The sequence below is a fragment of the Haliaeetus albicilla genome, chromosome 11, assembly GCF_947461875.1.
Source record: "Haliaeetus albicilla chromosome 11, bHalAlb1.1, whole genome shotgun sequence".
Classification (NCBI taxonomy): domain Eukaryota; kingdom Metazoa; phylum Chordata; class Aves; order Accipitriformes; family Accipitridae; genus Haliaeetus; species Haliaeetus albicilla.
In genome coordinates this window covers 7654138-7676799 of record NC_091493.1, presented here as the reverse complement: position 1 = coordinate 7676799, position 22662 = coordinate 7654138, and the positions used below count along the sequence as shown (strand labels likewise).

The 22662-nt window shown below is 38.1% G+C and overlaps 1 protein-coding gene across 6 annotated transcripts in view; it reads right to left on the bottom strand.

The window, feature by feature from the left end:
* The window catches only part of RHOBTB1 (Rho related BTB domain containing 1), a 56744-nt gene that overhangs the window by 1089 nt on the left and 32993 nt on the right, over window positions 1-22662 (bottom strand). For 4 of the 6 annotated variants that reach the window (XM_069795990.1, XM_069795991.1, XM_069795992.1 and 1 more), the window contains 7 exons: window positions 12485-12670; window positions 9784-10751; window positions 9237-9355; window positions 6678-6828; window positions 4831-4919; window positions 3217-3322; window positions 369-2695 (listed from right to left, as the gene is read on the bottom strand). In XM_069795990.1, the coding sequence (XP_069652091.1) occupies window positions 2526-2695; window positions 3217-3322; window positions 4831-4919; window positions 6678-6828; window positions 9237-9355; window positions 9784-10751; window positions 12485-12670 (1789 nt within the window). In that variant the 3' untranslated portion in view covers window positions 369-2525. Of the gene's footprint in view, window positions 1-368; window positions 2696-3216; window positions 3323-4830; window positions 4920-6677; window positions 6829-9236; window positions 9356-9783; window positions 10752-12484; window positions 12671-18632; window positions 18689-22662 lie in introns of those variants that run through there. The other 2 variants (XM_069795995.1, XM_069795994.1) reach the window with 2 other exon arrangements.

Here is a 22662-nt window from a genome sequence, read left to right as displayed (position 1 = left end):
TACCAAAAACCTTACAGACTTCTTGCTGTTTACCTGCATTTTTCCTCCCCGTGTCTGTCATGGCTAATTAGTTTCATGTCCCTTGGGTAATATCATGCTAATTAAATATCAGAAACCATGGGGAAAAGTGGCATGAGATTTTTTTGCTATGCAGTTTAACAGTAAGTGACAAGCACCAACCTTCCACCATCATATACAAACACTGTTGGATTTCCTTGTGTGACACCCTAAGCATAAATCCTAATATGCCATGCATATATCAGTTCAGTAAAATTCCATGAATGATACCACAACTGGATGCTTACAAGCAGCACTAAAAAGGGCAGCACCTAATGCAAAATTTAAGAAGCTTCTTCAAAGTACTGGGAGACAGTTTGTAACTAAACAGTTTTATTGACTTTTTTTTTTTTTCCCCCAAAATAAAAAACACAAAATAACCACCAGGATTAAAGGCCATAGACAGCATTAACCAAATGAACCAGCCACTTGGTTACAGTAGCTGATAACTAGAACAACTGGATATTATTGCATATACCTCAGGTTCATTTATGTATTCATTACAGTTTGGCAAGATTACAATCATACAGTAGCTTTGGTTGTGTAAAACCTAGTAGCAATACTTATTTAAAATGTGACTGGTTAACATTTTGTGACAACAGATATTTATCTTATCTTAGTCTTGACACATCTTCTGTCATTCATTCTTCTCCATACTATACATTATCACTGACCAAGAATTAAGGAGACATATTTGCAACCATCGTTTATAGCCCTTCTTTATCACCATATGGTGATGAATCTTACAGGGATAGGAATCTGTCACTTGCTTTCCTTATAAAAGTTTGTAAAGCAGCATCACTTTCCATGCTGGGTGGCTTCTACCATCCTGTGGTAGCATCTGCCAGGAATTAGTCCATTCAGAACACAGATATGTAGAGGTGTATATGGCTTTCAGTCCAAAGCCTTTCCTGACCTACAGTACTGGGGTTTGGCTGTACTGCCTTGCCTTTGAACACAGAAAATACCACAAACAAACAAACAAACAGCTTTTCACATTGGTATGCTGAGCTGCCAGCACAAAACAATGTTAACGAACCTAATACACAATACTACCTTGGTTACTGAATTGTGCCTGAGACACTGTACAGGATTGCATGTTATGTTCTACAGTCTATGTATTTTAGTTTTGGTCTTTTAAAAAATGCTCTCATCCTTATGTAATCTAGTCTAACACTGCAGCTTTGGAGTAACGGTTGATAAAAAGTCATAAACAGACAGGCTACTTTGGAAACACTGGAGGCCTTTTCTTTTCTTGCACCACTTGTGCAGGATTCCTGCCTTTCTGCCATCATTTTGCCCCCAGCTTTCTGGGAATACCTACGTCCAGGGGAAATATATCATCTACTTAAAAATAATCTAACATTTTGAGTTCTACTTGGGAAAAGCTATAAAAGAATTTGAATCAAACTGAAGTGATCTTGTGTGTGAAGACCCTTCTTTGTTTACAAAATGCGGTAACACTAGATAACTCCTACTTGTTTTTGCAGCCCTTTCATTTGCTTGCACTGAAGCAAAAAGGAATTCAGCATGAGGAGTGGCTGCATGGTTAAGATCCAACAGAACAAGGTAACTGCCACACAGTAATTCAAATGCAAGCAGTGTAACTGCTTTTTGCATTCAGATCCATACTTGTATAAGGATATAAATTAATAAGCCCTTCTAAATGATTTTAGAAATATCCTCTTTGATCTAGACATATAAAACCTCTGAATACTTAGAATCACTAGATTTCACATGGCCCACATAGTCATAATTATTTGCACTTACATGGCAAATATTAGAAATACATTTGCCTGCAGTTGAACAGGTAATTATACTGCCTATTATTCAGCTAAGCAAAGATCAAGCACTCTATATCTTGCAGTTATTGGATCCTATTCTAACCTTTTACTTTAGAAAGGGGAAATAACCATCTAATTGTATTACCGGTGCACAGTACTTAGTTTAAAAAAGACAACCTATAGTAGGCAACTAGATTTTTTCCTAAGATGACTTTTTATGAGATACTCTAAAAGCGGTCTCTTATGACTGAAGATTGTCTATTTGACTGTACTCACATAGTAAAAATTGTTAAAATCTAGTTACAAAGCTGCTACATGGTCATTTTGTGGTCTGTAAAATAAAATGGTATCCAGAATTTTATCTGAACAAAATACACCAGACAGTATAAAAATATTTCCCAACTGGAGATTGAAACATTAATGCTGGATTTTTTGTTGTTGTTGTTGTTGTTGTATAAAAAGAAGTGTAATAATGGTAGACATTTATCTGCTTACTAGCCAAAAATATACATATGACTTTGAGGAGCTGTTCCAGGCTCACTTTCAGTGAGCTTGTGCTTTTGTCCCTAGCAATAATAAATGCACACATGGAACAAAGTTTCCTGAAAACCTGAACTACATCTTATTTCTAACAATAAGACTAATTTCTGACACTGGCTATCGATTTCCACTTATTTGCTTTGTTCAGGCAACTACAGCAGAGGAATTCCAGAAGCACCACTTCCGCTTCGAATGGTGTTTATTCAGTGCAACATCTTCCTTTTCTCTTTCTTTTTTAACTCGCTGGTAGTGATCTTCTTCCTTTAAATACCACACAGGCGGCCACCGATGCCTCTCAAAATATTCTTGATTATCTGATTAAAAAGAAACAATCAAAAAGCCCCCAAACAAGCCAATAAGATACACAAATCCCAGAAATGTCTTGAGTGTCTGCAAAAAGCTATGCAGCTAATCTTTTATCCAGTCTCTATGTTAGCTGGCTTATCAGGGATTCCCCCAGCTTCCTCATATGCCTTAGTTAAAGTGTGTAAAGACTTTGAAAGTGTTTACGCTCAAGAGGCCTTAGTCCACCACAGAGTGTAAAAAAGCAAGCCCTTTACAGAATGTATTTTTCATTGTGGAGCCTGAAAATAGCTCTGTTCCTTTTAGCATCACTGAAATAGGTAAAGAACATAATGCTTGCCCAGGAATCAGGCTAATGATTATGACCTTTCTTTACAGATAAGAATTCATGAATGCTACTCAAGATAGCACAGAGGTTCAGTCTCATGGCTTAGCTATCTGAGATCATCTTTGTCTTCATGTTTAATCAACTGGGTGAGGAGAAAGAAGGAGAAACCTTATGAAAATAACTGGGAAAGAATGTTGCCCATACCTGAAGATTTAGCTTTGATTTCCTTGCGGAATTTGGAGCAAACGCTGTTGTAATTGGTGCAGATGTAGTGCAAGCACCAAGCTGCCAGCTGGTTAGCATTGTGAAACTGTAAAGAAAACCAAAGAGCTTATTCTATTTCCTGAGGTTATAATTCTTTTTTGCAGCCCCAATTAACAACTAAAGGTAGAATGGTCCCCAGCGGGTTTTATCTGGCAGCACTCTCCCAAGCATACAGGGGGCTTTTGAGGCTGAAGTAGCCTCTAGATGCCCTAGACCTTGTCGCACAATTCTGCTGGAACAACCAGTGGCCCAAAAGTCTCATGAATAGGTGCTTAGCATGCACAGCAACTGGCAAACTGCATTCAGTCCCACACAGGATCTGAACCCAAGGCACGCTGGACCTGAATTTTCTGGTATGATTGTATCAGTCATATATCCCTACCAGTTATTGCAAACCCTACTCTGAAGTAACTCCCTGGATAGCTATGCTTGTTGACAAAAATCAGGTATTACTGAAAGCTTAATACAAAATCTTGTACAAGCTTTCTATGGTCGTAGGGAATCACAGCTATAATGCAAGTCAAATTGTATAGCATGTGTATCAATTCTGGCATTCTGACTGTCTACTGTGAACTTCCCAGGTTATAAATACATCATGTTGATGTATGTACTGGGAGCAGAGGATATCCTAACAGTAGTTAAACATATTACTTCTGTCTTCAACCAGGAGAAAAAAAAAGAAAAAGCACCCTTCATAAAATCGAAATTAAGTGAAGTGAGTTGCCTTTTCTTGGAAGGGGTTCAGTCCTGGTTTTGCAACAGCATTATAGGTATTGCAAGAGAGTCACTTGAAAGCAGTTGTAGGAAATCTTGCATGGTGGCCAGCTTGTGCTGTATTTCATTGCTACTAAAAGCCTGGACTTCAAGCCAAGCTGCAGCCAGACTCATCATTAGTGTGAAATCAAGAATAATAGAATTAAAAAAAATATTTTAGCTTGTACTACTGCATCTAGTAGACTGCTGTATCACTACTTTTGGAAAACAGAGGTGTGCAGTTTAACTGTGAGCTGCAGTTCTCTCTTTTCGTGGTTTCTGGGACTCAAGAAACACTGAAACGTGTTTGAACATAAAGTAGTAGGATTTGCACTCACTCCGAACTATCAGATGACTGGCTCTGAGTAGCCAGTCTAAGTGTCAAGTCAAAGAATACAAAAAATGTTGCCTTTGCAATACAGGTCTAAATATATCTACAAGAATGGAATTTGAAGGAACCCAAGAATCAGTCACCGTTACAAAGCTGAACAGCTTCATTACATTGCATTTCATGTTACTGAAGCATGGCCATGAGAACGTGGAGCTTGGAAGCTCCACAATCAACAAAAAATAAAATATATATTTGAAAGACAAGTCCTCCGAGATTACTTAAATAGATGTTTCATCTGTGAACTAATAGAAAAACCTTCTTTGAAATAGAAGATAAAACTAAGTTTTATTGTCAGTCGCTCCCAGAACTGCAGACTTTGAGCCACTTAGAAGCAATGCTCAGAACCAGTAAGGTGTTAAAACAAGCTCTGCAGTTGGCCAGAATATCTTTAGAAAACAGTGCACACTGACCTGAGCCAATTCCAGGTAGGATAGTACTTCTCCATCTATTGCAATGCCACTCATGGAGGCTTTTGTCAGCTCTTGTACTGCATGCTGTTCTGTTAGAGGAGAAAACTCATCACTCACATGGGAAATGGTCACATTTCAAGATCAGGTCATCCACAAGTAACAAAGAACCAAGAAGGCACGTTCTTCCTCCGCCTAGGGTTAACTCTAGCATTATGCAGGTGGCACATTCACCCAGATAGCCTGAGCAACTTTCAGATTTGAGTGAAGTCAAATTCAGGCCTTTAGAGTTGTGGCTGGAGATTCTGCATCACAGGTATAAACTGTCTTGCTCCAGTGGAGCACAGTCCACATGAGGATTTGCCCCTTTGCCTTAACCCAAACTATCTATTTCTGGTTTCACACAAAATTCTTATCTCTTTCTTACAGAAAGCAAGCCTGCAGTTAATAACCACTTATAGAAGGACAAAGTTTAGCAGACACTAGTCTTTTTCTGGTGGAACAGATGGCTGCAATATTCAATGTAATTTAGAAATATGGATCAGCTGTCTCTTTTGGGTAATACAAAAGCAATAGCCAAGTTTTTAGGCAACAGTGCACTTGCCATTGCATTGTGGATTTATTAATGAGTATACCCACAGCACTGATACAGAAAAGTTCACTTCAGGCCCTCTTCAGATTCTCAGATTGGTCGTTCCTAGGGATCCAGATGAAGGCTGTCCAGCTCCCCCAAAAGCCACTTCAGTTCAAAAGTCTCCTTAACCCATTCCTAGAACCATTTCCTAGAATCTTAGAGGTTTGAGTGTTTTTTGTGAAATGTTGTCTGCTGATTTGACTCTACTGGGTTCAGTTGTTGGCAGTAGCCTTTGGACTTAAAATTATTTCATCAAGAATTAAATGGAATGAAATATTCTTAATACTATATGTATGTTTATGCTGCAACTACTTAAAAAAATAACCAAGACTTTGGTTAAAATGCACATATAATATCACGCAATAGAGATTTGGTCAGTCAGAACCAGTGAAGACAAGGTACGCAGTCGTGATGCACAAATGAAGGGCAGCTAGGATTTGGTATGTGATTAAGTTTTGCCTAAATGTTGTCCTGTAAATACACGTAGCTTTGCTTCATCTGTCTCTGAGTTTTGGCCTTGGCTGTGTCTTCAGCACAATGCCAAGTTACATATATAGAGAGAAATAAATGAACAAAAAAACCCCCAAAATATCCTGGAGGTCTGGGGTGTGTATGGATTTCATTTTAGAACTAAGTACTATCCTATCCTGTAATTTTTCTCTAAATATGTGATTGAAAAGTTTTTCTTCCTGAAATGAGGGTTGAATCCCCATGTACATACCAAAATATCCAATTCCCATCTAGGCAGTGAAAAGGGATCCAGACAGCATTTCTAAAAAGATGATCACCTAGATCAGTTTTGAATTGGCTCAGTTACTGTCTTTGAATAGAAATGTATAATGGAGCACTTCATTCATTATGTAATGGAAAGCCTGGGGTCCATCCTGTTTTCAGGTGAATTGAACAACAACAGAATGGATATTACAAACCACAGACATTATTATCAATGCTAAAGAGAAGGTTTACTCTTTCTTTTTTTAAAGCACAGAATACTTTACTGTTCTGAGCTGGTTTAGCACAAACTAAGAAAGGCAAGAGAAAGGCAAATACATTTTTCTAAGTGAAAATATAAATTTGTATTACAATATCCTTTTCAGAAAAAAACCAATATTTCTTTTCCCTGACACTTGAGAAAATCCTGTGCATTCCAAAACTACTAAAACATGTTTCAGCCATTGCAGAAGACACTGCGTTGGACAAGGCCACAAATTCTTACCTGCTAGTGCAACCAGGTGAGGAAGGCAAAACCTATTTGCCAATGCAATTAACTCAAGTGTGTCCAGTTCCTGACCAGAGGACAGTTGCTTGGTATACAAGTAATCTAAAACTGCTTGCATGGAAGTCTTGTTTATATTGGGAAGAACTACCTGGAAAAGATATTTAAGAAAAAAGTGTCTAATAATCATGGAATTTTCACATACAGCCCATATTTCACTGCTGTCACTTTGCTGGACTGTCTCTTTTTCTCTTCAAGTCATTTTAGAAATGCAGGGAAAATATTTTTCAAAAAAGAAATTTCCCATTGAAGTTCAAGAAGCTGCCAACAGGTAAGCATACCTCCAGAGTCAGATCCTTTGCCAGCTTACATACAAACAACTTGGTACCAAATTGCTGGAATTGGATCCACATCAAACAGTGAATCTGTTCAATGCTTTCTAGCCTGCAAATGGACAGCTATGTCGGATACAGAAAAGCCACTGAGCACTTCCCATGACAAATCTCCCTTGGTAGACTTCTTGAGGAATGTCATCTATCTGCTCCTGACAAGAGATATTCTGGGGATTCTGAGAATAACAGAAACCAAAGGATAACAGAAACCCCACCCCTCTCAGCCTGTTTATAAATAACCAAACTATCCAAATACATGATGGTTGGGAAGAAACTGAGAACGGATGAAAGGAGGCAAAGAAAATGTAAACCATTTCTGCCACACATGTGTAATTAGTGTAACCACCATGTAATGAAACTACCAAGACTAGGACAAAAACCATCTAGGACAAAAGCTATCTAATTTCTTGTCCGAACAACTCTAACTCCATTTAACTGCAGGGAAGCCTAAAAGAAGAGGAAGGAGAGTTAGAAAGCCTCACTGTAACCTATCATTGTAGCATCTCAATTACAGTTTGCACACACGACCATTCCTTCAAAGAACAGGGTAAAACTGATTCTTGCGGGGCTCCGGGTTGCGGCAGGTAAGTCTGCTTCCAATATGCAAGCTAGTTGATCCCATTAATCAGCAGTTTGTAACGTACGTCTTCATAACTCAAGAAAGAGATGCTGGCACTGAAGAATGCACTGTGATATTCTGAAGAACTTGCAGTAAAAAGAATGGCAGAGCAGAAAAATAATAATAAAATTATGATGGGGAATTAAATGTATGTGCAACTTAATCTGACTGCTTGGAAGCAGTCAGCACGTACTTCCCGCTAGAAGGGGGTTAATCATTGTCACAGAGCTGGTTGTTAACCTTCGGGGGCTTGTGAATTTTTCTTTTAGCTATGCCTGGATGGGTGGGATTCAAACCCAGATCTGTTATTGTTAAAGCATGATCCTCTTATGCATATCAGCCACTCTGGGAAGCGGCTCAGTTCTCCAAGTCAGAGGAGCTAGTTGTGAAACTCATTCATTATTAATATATTTTTGTTAGTGCAGAGAAAGTAAATTCAGTGAATAAGTTTATAAAATCTGCCCCGAATACAGAAAAAGTAGTATGTAAAAAGTAGATGGTTTTATTTTTTTGTAAACCAGTCAAAGGAAACCATTAAATTAATATCTACTTATATTTTAAAACTTCCAAAAGCATTACTGAATGCTTTAAACTCTACAAAATGGAAGCTAAATATTTTAAATTGGAAAGATAAGCTAAGACTGTTAAGTTAATCATTAAAAACAGGCTGGTAGAAAATAAATGTGTATTCTTCATTGCCAAATGTTGCTTACTAGAATCAAACTATGTATTTTTAATGAACCGCTTGTTGAGCATGCCTCTGGGAAAGGAATTATGTTTACAGCTATATTAGAAGAAGCAAGAAAAATCTAAGTAGCACACAGTCTTCCAGAATATTAAACACAAAAAACTTGAACTCTTCAGATGAGCAAGACCCGTAAGTATGGAAAGGAACAAAAAAAATCAAAACAAAAGTCAAAACCTGGGTATGGATAAGACACAAGAAAAAAATATTAGCAGAGTGTTTAGAATTTGAAAAACAGACCATGAAGGCACCTGAAAATACAAAGATTCTGCTGCAAAATCTTAATTCAAAGCATTGAGATCTTTTATACTGTACTTCATACCTGCTTTACTCAAGAGGACAAGCTGATGCACTAGAGATTCTGAGCTTAGTTTAACACTCCTTTTCTAGTTTAACACTCCATGTTCTTTAACCCTTTTTTCCCTTTAAATCCTTCATCAATGCCCCTGCCCCAAGTGTTCTTTGTAATGCTTCTGATTGTATAAATATATATTCACACAACTTTAAAACTTATTTTAAAGAAATTCACAAATTCATACTTAATTTCCCCTCCCCCCCATATTTGATATTTTAAAGGATTTCAGGTTTAAACACATGCTCCAACATTGCAGGAAGTCTCATGTCTTGCAGAAAATATGTTATCCTCTTAGGCATCCTAATTTAATGCCTTGAGAAGAAAAGCATCCCAAGTCTGCCAGGGAAAAATAAAGAATCATTCCAGGGATTATTGCAACCTTTCAAATAGATACAGAATGATGTTTCCATCACTCTCATCAGACATTGTAAGCAAAATGGACAAATACCTCACTGTTCGAGCTTTCGATAAATGATCCTCCAAACATAGCAGACATCCATTCACAGCTACAGATCAGCAGCGGCTTGTGGGCATTTATGGTTCCGTCATCCAGTTTAAATGTCACATCTGCCATGGGAACAAAGAAACAGGCACACTGCAAGTCTGCTTTTAAAGTGAAACTGTGTTCTCAAGAATGTATGTTTCACCTGCACATTGTTAACCAAGGACTTCTTTCACTTTCCCATGACCCCCACCCTGAAGACAATTCTAGTGTTTTATATAGTTAAATGAAAAAGCCTCACTCAAAAGGGGGATATTGGATGTTCAACACTGGAAAACTGGGTCATTTATTTAAAAGCTTGTGTCTAGATTTTGAGAAATTTAACTGCAGAATCCTAGGTTGGAAGAGTTGGCCTGAGTAACACTATAATTTTGGGCTCATCCCTCCTCTCAGAACAATGCAAGCTATCACAGTTTTTGAAGTCTGTGAAGTGACAGTAACATGAATGAGAAAAGAATTAGTGCTTTTCCTGTTAAAGCATGTATTTACTTACCAGAAAATGTCCCTTTGCAAAGGCACTCTCTTATCCGATTAGCTTTTCTGACATGAAATGCTTTAGTAATCTCTTGATTCATGAAGGCTTCTTTATTCATAATATTTTCCACCATCATTCGCAAATCAAATACTTCCAAAATTTCAGCAATCTGAGCCAGTCTTGTGAGATCTTTTTCATTTTCATCCAGTTGCCCTGTGTATAAAAACTGCAAAACAGTTTTAAAAGGTCCGGCCTGCACAGATGAATCCATTTTTACCACAGTTACAGGACATGTCCTATTTGAGACAGGATTCACTTGCATTTCCTTATGCACACTAACAAACCCCTTACCCCAGGACAACAGAGATCTTGCTGTAGAATTTATTTCACCAGGTTCGGGTTCTAGCATGTTTAAAGAGCCAGTACTTTCTGGTGGGGGAATTTTAACACCATCAGATTTCAAGGATGTCTCATCACTGTCACCATTTGTCTCAAGGCGACTTGTCAGAACATCCTTATTTGTATTTTCTTTATTACACTGTGTTTCATCCAAGTCTGGACTTTCCTCACATTCCATTAAGAAAAGGTCATAAAACTTTGAAGAGGAGGTAGCTAGGTAAATCTTGTGAGCAAAAATGTAGTCCTGCTCCTGGAGGACAAACATAACATCTGCACACAGTGGGCTGTCCAATAAATATCCAGCTTCATTCATACTCGGTACCGGACACTCAGGAATTTTGATAACTGGAGGAGGGGCTTTTGGAGGTAGGAATGGAGCCTGAAGCAAAGGTTTTTGGACCTTCTTCAAATGAGATTTCCAGAACTGCAGGTGTCTTCTGGAGATCAGAGCAGCTCTAATTGCATTGTCAAAGACATCTTTAATCCCAAACTGGTCAAATACACTGGTTTCATAGTACGGTATCCCAAGTTCCTTGGCAACCTCTCTGCCTCTTTCTGGTGGCAAAATGTCTCCTCTTTTTATCGGCCTAGGGTTAAACAAAAAATAAACCTTCTCACACACAACAATCATCACAAAATTACTCCAGAAAGCATGGAATTTAAAAAAATGTCTCAGCACCAATTCTGAGATAACTAACATTCAAATGAAATAAAATATAAAATTAAGCCCACAAAGACCTTTGGAAATCTACAACCATGACTCCAGAGAGTTTTAGAATAGCACATACTTGTAATTTTGTTTAAGTTTGGTGATGTCTTTGCAATTTTATTAAAAATATGTAGAAATCATTTGCACAAAATGGAGCAAGCCTTCTCTCTGTTAAAGGGAAATTTACAGTAAAAAAAGTTGATAGGATGCTTGAGAATATTCATTATTTAAAAAAAACCTACTAACATCTCTTTCTACTCAGGTATTCTGTCAGTATCATCATTTAAACTCAAATGGAAATTCTCGTGACATAGAAATGACACAAATATAGCTAAGTATGAAATGAGAGGTATTTCTTAAGCTTATGCTTTTTCAAGAAAATCATAGTAGCCTACGACAAAAGTGTAACTGAACACAGACTTCAAGAGTTAGGCCTGTTTTGGCTGTAGAAGCATTATGTGGGAACTCATGAATTTCCAGAGCAGCTCTAGTACATGACATAGGGTAAACAAACCAGAAAAAAGTCTGGGCTATGATCCATTTTCCCAACAAAAAATCATCTCACCAGAAGACATGACCCAACAGTGCATTCTCTGAGCACATCATATTGGGCAGACACAAGCTGGCACAGATTTAACACACTCCAGACAACAGCTTGGTTTAGTCACCAGCTAATAATCAGTTCAGGTGGCAGAAGTCTGTGCTAGACATGCAGAGTACTGATTTAAACTTTAATAATGGTGAAATCAGAAACGAGGATTAGGGCAGAAGAATTTTGAGTTTTGAAAAAACATTTCCTTTTAAAGAGTCAATCAAAAAGCCAACCCCACCCACACAGTGAAGAAATATTTAATAAACAAACCAACCTATGAAAATCATATTGCTGAGTTAAGAATTTGAATGCAATGCAATGCAAAGTTTTCTAAGAGCCCATGGTATATTAATTCAATCCCTTTATGGAAATTTTTTACAATAGACTCTTTAATTACACGACCATGGATATTATTTCCATGAATCTGGTCTCATTCAAATTCACATAAAAGGAGGAAATTAGAAGTGAACAGGTAATTGTGGGACTGTTTTGCCCAAACATGTGAATGCTTATCTTTTGAATCTGGGAAAAACAAAGCTTCTCCAGAATGACCCCAAACTCACTTGTATCTCAGAACTTTAAAAAATTTAATTTGCAACCACTTTATTTTCTGCCATGATATAGGATTACATTTACATAAAAATAATCATTGAGAATTAAGAAAACTTGAGTAGAATCTGTCAGTTTAAAATAGTACCAGACAGTAGTGACAGGGTAGGACATGATACACATGTTCAGATGAAGAAAGACATATATGAAAACCTCCAGTAATCATTATTATCGTAGCGTTCAGGCACCCAAACAAGTTTAGGTGTCCAATGTGCAAAAATATTGTGGGAAACACATAATAACTGCATGTGTTAAAGAACTAACAAACTCAGACAACAGAATTAAAAAGAAAGCACATATATTCTCATTTTACAAAAAAAAAAAGAAACTAGGCTCTGTAACCTCTCTTTTAGAAGTACTGTACTTGATTACGAAGGTGATTTTTTTTAATTCTTATTTTTAAACTTTACCTTGCCAAAGGCCGCCTGGCTCTGTTAACAGCCTCAAGATCAGCATAGCGGAGATCTAGCTGGCAGCCCACCAGAATGACAGGTGTGCGAGGACAGAAGTGCTTGATTTCTTGATACCACATCGTTTTCACATGATTCAGGGAATTAGGATTAGCAATTGAAAAGCACAGAACAACTACATCAGACCTAGAAAGGCAAGAAGAAAATATCCAATTAACCCAACATGCTTTCTGCTGCAGCTTCACCTATTTTCATCACTCCAGCTTAAAGCTACTCCACTCTACACTTTGAAAAACATGCTGACGCCCAGATGTCAGAATATATGTTGTTCGTGCAAGAGGTTTGATAGAAGCTACACATTTCATCACAAAAGCATGGGAGCACAAAGCCACATACCTAGGAAGCACTGCCCCTCTATGCTGAGAAATTATTCCTGCACGTATGAACAGAGCGCTAAGAAGAGAGGTAGGGCTCGCCATTCTCTACTTTTACACTACAGTTATTCACAGGCTGTCATTGCTCAAGAAATAATTCTGCTGACTGGACACCTAAATTGCAATTCAAAGATCATTGGCGCTTAGGAATTAGAGAGGAGTTATGCAAAACTTCAGAACAGCTACACAGGCAGACACAGATCACTTCTGAACTTGTCATGGAGAAATACCTTTACTGCACCATTTTAGATACTGAGGTGGTTTCCTTTGCAATGCACTTGGCACAGCAATTCTCTAACATCTTTAATAGATAACCCGTTAGAAGGGTAAACTACTGCAGAATGACCACTTCTCAATATAAGCAAAAATAAACATTACCATGAAAATAAGGTCAGTAAAGTGTAAAATAGAACAGTGGCTGAAATCAGAGTAAGCATAACAATATTTGCAGGCTTTTAAAGGTTTTAAGAAAACAAGAAGTACTTCACTAAATAAACTTGCTTTATAAATTCTAAATATGAGGATTAAGGTTGACACTTCATCCACTAAACCACCACCTAACTCTTGTCAGTGCTAGCACCCTAAGGCAGAGGAATGCTTAAATACTTGTCTCAGGGCATTCCTCACTTGGGGCAATTTCATTATTTTTAAACTGGGATGGGATGTTACAAAGCAGTTCTCAAGCTCTTGGGTCTCTCATGGGAAAAAAAGAAAAGACGAAAAAAAGTTGAATTGAAACTCTTAAGAAAAATTGAGGGGAAGGGACATTTTGAGGAGGCAACTTATTGCTACAGAATTGTCAGCAGGATAAGCTCAGCAATACCATGTCTGTCTCACTTCTATTATTCTTTAATTTAGCACAAATGTGTGGTGTCTGCAGTTTGTGTAGTCTATAGAGCAGCAGCAGTGAATCTTAACATTCACCTTTTAAATAATGAAATACCTCCTCAGTACTGCTGCGTTCTACATTTCACTGAAGGCACAGATATATCCAGCAAGACTGTTTCTAAAGATAGCTGCATACAATACGGGTACTGCTGTGAGCATAAATTTAATGCAAGAGAAATGCTCCTGCTCCAAGTTTGTATCTTATATAAACTGCAACACATCTGTCATATATAGAAACAAGGCCTTTTCAAACTGAAAAGTTACCTACTAAGTAGTGAAGTGGTAAGCAGCTAATACACTGGTCTTCTACACAACTGAGGCAAACACCCTTTAAACTCAAACTTGCTCTTTTCAAGGTCACGTAACAGTAAAACGTAAGCCCCAGCAGACATTTGCTTAGCTTCCCAAAAGGAGAGCTTAACGTACAGCTAAGATAAAAAAAAACAAACAAAAAAACTGTGTTACACATATTCTAATCTGGTCAATTGTTGTTTAATTCAAGATCATCAGGACTGCCAGAGCGGCAATCCTTGGCTGTCTGGCTGGTCCTAACTACAGCTAAGCATCTTAGTGAGACAGACTCTCTTGCGTCCTTCAGAAATTAATACCTAAGCCAGGTAATTGCACTCAGGAGTATCCAATCCTCCTGACTCTACAAACCACAAGACACTCATCACATCTCTCAGAAAACCAAAAGGAAACAGAGCTCCAGCAGGAGTTCATAGGCAGGAGATGACAGCAGCTCCCCTGTGGTGCTGCAGCTGACTGATGCTGGGCTGGCCACAGATCTGGGCTCCTGAGAAGAGCCAGTGATGATCTGTTTCCTTGGACAGGACAGGCCCAGACTATCCAGCAGACTGGCCCCAGCACAGCCCTGCATGTGTTACAGCCCTTGCCAAGGGAGTCTCACGTTTTTGCCACAGAGCTGCATGTGGTTCTTGAGCAACTCATCACCTCTGACCTTCCCTGGGCAACCATAAAACTGAGCTGGGGAAAGCTGGTTTTTTTACCCATAACTCACAACACACATAGCATTGCACTAACAGGACATTTCCATCTTACTGGCTTCTGAATAAAGTGAAAAACAGAATAAAGAGGTAAAAAATCATGATTTGCATACTATTTATCCTGTGTTAAAACCTGGACTTCCCCATAAAATGAATATGCTGGGAGTTCTGTACTGAACAGGGAGAAATAAATGGCCCTGTGCCATAAACAGGATGGATGAGAAATCACTGGGTAGTGACAGAGTTCACACACCAAACCAGCACCACAGCTGGGTCTGCTGGCTCACAGAATACATCCACATAATCATAATAAATTAAGTTTTCATTCAAGTCATAAGCATGATTTGCACTATTAGTACAAGCTGGACACAGGAATATACGAGGAAGATTAACTGTCTACATACATAGGACTGTGAACGTTTGGGGAAAACTGTCCTTTGGAAACTTTAATTAAAATACCTACAATTCCTTTTAATGTCAAAGCACATTTACAACTTGCTAATGCCTCAGCATAAAGTTTGGTTTGACATTTGTTCATAAAAGCCAGAACCTGTCAGGTTAAAATAATGCATTAATATTTCCCAAACATTAAAAATTTACCAATGTTATTTTAATATCGTCAGGGAACATAAAAGGATAGGATTAAAAAAAAAGATCTGATCTATTGCCTTTTTTGTGCAGTTTGGTTACTTGGAGAACAAAAAAGGATGAATCAGGTTTACTCCTGCTTTCTTCTTTCTCTCTGCAGCAATATATTCACAAATACAAGCAGCTTTTTTCTAAAAAGAAATGTCATAACCATTTCCCGTTAAAATTCAGGAATGATTCAAGAAACATTTCCATAGACTTGAATTTCTCAATCGCATTCCTCCTAGAGCACCACCCAATTGAGATGGACAATAAATAAAGCACTGTGCATCCACCTTTGTTAAATGCAGCAAAAGTGTATGATTACACTTACTGCATATACTGATGTTTGATATTGAAGTATCACAAGAAACAAAGGTAAGTATTACAAATAACTCAGCAAAGAGAAATGGTAGCTTGGATATCCAACACATTGTCTTGTAGATTCAGTGGTACATGCTGGAAATGCAGAACTGATTTATTCTTACATTCTGCTTTTCATAGGTTTATCAGAAGAAATTGTGAATCATCTACTCTTATTTGAAACATCTGAACATACTTAAGTATCATCAAAACTCATAAATTCTGTGACTTGCCCTAGCGTGTGATCAACCACCAGTGAAACACTCTGCATCACCACTGTAAGAAAACACGTTTCTTTCTACTCGCTGGGGCTCCAACCAGGGGAGAACACAACATAAATGTGTGGGACTTGGCAGGTGGCAAAGGGGAACAGATTCTCTCAGCTGTAGGCAAGTCAACCACCACTCATATGTTTGTCACCTCCTGGCTGACCAGACTCCTGCACTGGAGTCTCACATTATAGCGTAAGAGCAGCCTAAGAGCACTTCAAATGCTCCCCTTGGAGTCGCAGAAGTAATTCTTAATGCAAAACATACACATCTGAAGTCAGCGCAGCTTGGTCTAAACACAGCTATGGACTTCCTATAGGAGGCTCTTGTGGGCAAAGAAGAAAACTTACCACCATTTTGAGAAGCAACCCATCTACCTAATGTAGGTATTACCTCAATGCATTCAGTGATATTTTCCCAAACTTGGATAAGTAGAACTTTTGATGGAAGCAACTAACCATTTTTAGACTTCAGAGAATGAAAGGAAACCCTCTAGACAACCAAATCTCTGGCAGGAATCAGCACGTGGTATGCTGCCACCCTGTGAGCTCCTAGTGTGTGAGTTATGAACTGTATCAGATGTACAGAGAGTAGTCCAAGTCGCTGCTGAAAAGCAAGCAGTATAGCACTGACAAAGACAAGACAACTTTAAATTATCAACCTCAGGCTTCAGTTGTAGTCAAGCTACAGGTAACCACTGTAACCATCTGGAAGTTACTCTGCAGTTGCTGCAATAAGAAACTCATGAGGTGTGGGAGAAAAAGCAGTATATTAGCTATGTAACAAGCCTTTCTGATGGAGGAGCTCTTAGAAACAGCAGAGAAGTTAAAGTTTTCTAACTGAGCTGTTTTGTGTAACAGAGCACTGCATTGGTTTGGGACTGAGATTTTGACTCATCTGCTTACATGCTATGTGTGTTCCAGAACTGGTGTAATGAGCTGCACTGCAGATGTACCTACACACCACACTGCTGATCCATCTCTCAGTGCGAAACTGCTACATATTTTCCATCTTCCCTAATACTCTTATTTTAGACAGAACTTCAAGGAGACAGCAATATTAAATGATATCTCATATATTCCATGGCAAGGGTGTTTAAAAGTTTAATGTTTCATAGTCTGAATCTAGAGTTATAAACTGTAGAGCTGGCTGCAGATACGCTAACATGGGTTTATATCTCATTAAAGAAACAGGCTGCCTTCTGAAATGTACACACTGCATTACCTAGGAAGAAGTTGTTCCCTCTAGTTTATAATTTACAAGTTACTGGGAAAAACTGCTGCACACAAGAATTGCTGGTCATGTGTAAGGGATATCATTTGCCATACAGTCATGGAATAATACTGTTGGGTTTGGAGAGGGGGAGAAATAAAGCTGTGAGGAATACAGAATGTGAAAAGGAGATCTCTCTGACCTGGAAATAAATGCAGGGAGTGGGAAAGAGGAAAAGGAGGAAGACTGAACTGTAGTGCCATGCTATCTTCTCATCTTTCTAGAGGCTAAGTCAAAAGTACATATTTTGTTTCAGAGAGCTTGAATGAGACCCAAGAGTTAAATCTGACAGAATCAGTTTAAGGATAGACAAATTATAGTTTGGTTGACAAGAAGTCTGTTGCACATATTTAATCAAATCAAACTTTAAGAATAGACTTGGGGGAGCGGGGGGGAACCCCAGTGGATTTCTCCTATTATAGTCTTTATTTTTCCCTGTTTTTAGATATCAGCTTTCTCTGAGAAGCAAGGTTGAAGTAAGGGAGTCTATTAGAATTTTACAGAGCAAACAATTTGGTAGAAATTCATCCAAATTGTTAGACTATCTTGACTTTACATGAACAGCTAATCCTTAGACATTTATTTACCAGTAAAAAGTTGTTTTGCTTTTACTCCTTCTGCCCTCATATTTTTCCCTACACACTTCCCATAATTTTCCCAAGATTCCTCAGAGATCTGCGTCACAGCTGAACTTATCCCCACTTGAGACCAGAATTTGACAAGAGCTATCTCTAGTGTCCACCTGCATAGTCCTTCAACCATCTGAAAGGAAAGACTGTGCAGGGCAGCAGCCTGAGTGCAAATACCAGCTCCCAAGTTCCCAAACACAGGAGGCTCAGGCAGTAGAAGGCCATCTAAGAATTCAGTTAAGAATCTCATTTATGGCTGAACAAAACCCTGCTACATCTCAATGTCAATTCAGATACATTTTGAAGAGAGAAATTCACTCAGTTATACAATATTTTTCATGCATGCATCTCACTGAGCTGAAAAAAAAACTGTGCAGATAAGCAAGGCTGATAATGTTTTAAGTGGACTCAGTTTTTAGTAAACGCAGTTGCAGCCATCACATGAAATGAGAAGAAATTCATTAAGTGACTGGTGAGCATAACAAAATGACCTGAAGACACAGGACTTACGTGCACACACTCAAAACAGATGAGGCTAGGAAAACTAAAATGCAGGGGGTGCCTGGCATGTGAAGAACTGAAGATATCCAGGTAAGGCAGGGCAAGACCATGCAGTGCCCTGGATGTGAGCAGGAGAATCAATTAGTTCTATACTTTACCGACAGCAGTGAAGCTTCTTAAGCACTGGTGTAATGTGCGAAACTGTCAAAATGCCCTGAAATATATTCAGATTTTGTGGTGAGTAACATGCAGATCTATTTCTAAAATTTCTGTAACGTCATTTTTAGTAGGAAACAACAGTAATTAAAAAAAGATAAAGCTACCTTTAAGAAAATTGCATATTTCAAGACTGTGCTTCAAAAGTGCAAAGAATTTTCCCATATGTTCCTTACAAACAATACATCATTATTAAAAGTTAAGCATTTTAAAATGTCTTCTATTTCCTTTGAGGTACTTATGGGAAAACAGTGGCGCATTTACAGAGAATGACAAAAAATGTTTTGATATCACAAAGAATGATTAAAATATCTAATTTTCCATTGCAGAAACATGTAAGAGCTACTCTTACTCTACAAATGCCTGACCAGCAATAGTGCTAAAGAGAATGGCAGTGTTGTGTGGAACAATGTAACAAGAGGAAAACAATTTTCTTTTTAATTTAAAGGACTTCTTACACAGTCCTGGAATTTGGTTCATTTTATTGCTGGCTCTAAGAAGTAAATTCACCCATAATTCCGGTTCAGCATTTACATGTGAAAAATTCCATCTTAGTGCTAAATAGAACTTTGCAGTTAAAACAGGCTGCCTGCAAGGTACCATAGAATGATTCTGGGCCAAATTTTGCCAGTAGACTCAGTAAAACTCTCTTTGGAGTGAGGTATGTTTGCAGTATTCACATCCCCTGTAACATACCAATACATGCCTTTTCTCCTTCGCTGGAGCAGAGAGCTTGATTACTGCATTTCTAATGCAGGAACAAAAATTCTGTGATAAATAGAATTCTAGAGATAGTTAATTGAGGCTGAAATACTGAAATATTCTGTGTATCATGTGCAAAGTTGGGGTTTATAAAAGTAAGACACAAAGCCTGAACACCAAAAAATGGAGAAGGATGAAAGAAAATGAAAGAGCAAGAGAAGGTACAGGGCTAGCTGGAACACATTTAATCAACCCAGGGCAAACACCAAAATTCGCAATATCATAAAAAGGAACTGATAAGAATATAGCTAAAAATGCTTTTGTAAGACATATCAGCTGCCTGCTGTCTCTAGACAGCAGTCAGAAAATAAAATAATGAGAAATAAATTCACAAAACAATGGAGAAGCCAGAAACGTAGGGAAAGGTAATTTTGAGCTTATTTTCTGTTATTGTAAGGAGGCAGCTTACTGATGAGAACTATATGCTATCTCTCTACAGAGAACCAACTAACTTTCATCAAAGATACTGCAGAAGAATAAACAAAATAAGAAATTAACCCTTTCTTTACTCCTGGCCCTATCCTCTAAAAAAACTCAGGAACCAATGATCAAGCAGAAAAACATATTGAGTTTAAAAGGACTAAGAAGAGATTTAGTTAAAACATCATTTGAAGCAACATGTTTAGAAGAAAAAAATTATTTCAAGGTAGGGGAGGGATGTAAGGATGGAAAAGAAAAAAAAAAGAAAAAGGAAGATCCAAAGCTAGGTTCCAAAATTCAGTAAAAGCATGATTCCTTGTGAGTACTGTTGAAGAACACAAATAGGAAGCCAGAGAGATGAGGGAGGTAAAAATCCAGAGAAGATGGAAGAATGATAAGGTTTGGTTTGCATCCAGTATGACAGTGACTTCTGAAGTCACAGAAGACATGAAAACTGAACACTAACAGATGCTAGATGCATCTTTTTCTCTGGGGAGAAAATATGGACTTTCATATTTTTTGCTTTCTTTGGGCTATCACCAAAACCAGCCTCCTCCTCTATTCTATTTAAAAAACAACTGTCAAGAAATTTTAACTGACAAGTTGATGTCACAAAGTTATTGATAAGAACTCAGTTTAAAACAGTTATATCTGGTTGTGCAGAGTGGTTTCCATATTCTGACATATGTATGAGGGAGTCCAGACTGAGATTCTGAGACCCTTGGAGTAGAAAACAGCTCAAGAAATCCACCTAGCACCTATTCACAAAGAAATAATTCACTAAGATCAAGATTTTCATGGAAAGTCACTTGCCAGGTTTAGTATTTCCAAAAGATTTTGATGTTGTCTTGCAACCTCTTAGGATAGAGCCCAAATGCCCTCTTCCCACCCAGGCACTCAGCCACTGACTTAGGAAAGCAAGGAAAAATGAAAAATTATGTAATACCACAGATAACACTTGATAAATAATTTTTCACTCCAGTCCAGGAAGGCTTAGAGCATTACAGGTGTCTCTCTATTATGGATAGATTACACACACATCAAGTTGAGCCTCAGATCCCACCAACAGACATTTAGCACTTGCCTTTTTAGAGAAAGAAGGATTCCCAATAGCAATTCCATAGCAACCTCTTTCTACTCACAATATGGAGCCATGGTGGGATGTAGAGATGAAAAGCAGTACATCTACATTAAATTCACAGGTTTAGGTACATAAAGCATATACTTTCTCATTGACTGAGTAAAAAGCCTCAAATGTTAATGTAGATAACGAAAGAAGAAAACACTACAGTGCATATACACACCGTATCAGAATAAAATTACTTGAGAAAGCTATCTCTCTGTGAACCTCCCTGCTTATTCTAGTCTTTCTTGGGGCTGATCCGAGCCAAACACAAAAGAGAAAAAAAAATCATAATAAATATATAAAAAAAAGTCTTTTTACAGGAGTTCTTCAGGATTGCTTGATGAAGAACCTGAACAGCTTATAAACCACTGTAAAGTAGATGGGGAGGCTCACAAATTTTGGTATTTGAAGATGATTCGAAGATACTGCATATCACTTTTTGTGGCAGCAAAACATAGCAAAAGGAAGCAACCAAGCTGAGAGACAACTGAAAACAACTGGATTCCCCATCAGCTGACCCTTTGCTAACAAAGCAAAAGACTTTCTTGTGTCTGTTAAGTGCTACTGCTGTGAAGACACATCTCTGATGATGCTCTCCAACCCACGCCAGTAGATGGGTCATAAGGCCCGTGGAAGGTGGAGAATTATCGTGACATAAAAACAAGGATAGCAAGACTTCAGGGGAAAGTGTGGGCTTTCATTCAAAGCACTTCTGAAACCTTGGACCTTCCTGAAGAAAGCAGAGGAGCTGCTGGCCCACTCTCAGCTTAGGCACAGGTGGTGAGTGACAGAGGGCACCGACCTAACTAAAGGCAAACTGAGTAACTGTGACGACACCCACCTTGCCCTAATCTCACTGAATTTGCTGAATGCAAATACCATTTTACATCAAAGCTACCTGGGTTTTGTTTTTATAGAAATATCATCATCACTGTCCTTTACGAAAAAGAAACTGAAACCAAAACAACCCTAAAAAGATCGGTGGAATTCTTCAAATATCAGTGATAAACCCCTTTTCTCACGGACTCTTCAGCAGTGTTCAGAAGGTATATTTCTATGGATTCGATTACACTGAAGTAACTGGTTAAGGGAATTGTAATCACACAGAAAAAGACAAATGCATGTGTTCCTCTGTGTACATGAAACACCCACAAGGCTTATGAAATCCATTCACAACAGAGGAAATATTCTAAACATTTTAAGAGGCTCTGTCAGCAGTCTCACAGCAAGACTCATTCACATTCGTAAGTCACAAGGAAAAAGCTGTTTTCTGTCCATGCTGTATGAACAGATTTTGTTTGGTCTACAGCTCATATTTAAGTTGCAAGCAAATAAATTATCCTGGCTGAATTAGCTGACAAACCACAACCATGGTATTGAGAATAAATATTTGATTGGGACTGAATTAACTCTTTGCAGATTTGTGCTCATGTTTGCACATACTAGAGCTGCGTGTATAAAAAACCAGGATACATAGGATATTAATCAAATTGTAGCCAAACATGTTTACCTGAAAAAAATAAAAAGAAAAGTATGCAAAAAAAAAAAAAAAGCAGGCCAGTCTTTTCCCCATTTTGCTTTTAGAATTAGTTTGAACACAATCATATGTTGACACTCTCATTGAAAACCAGATTGGACAGGAGGATAGAGGATAGTGAATCCTG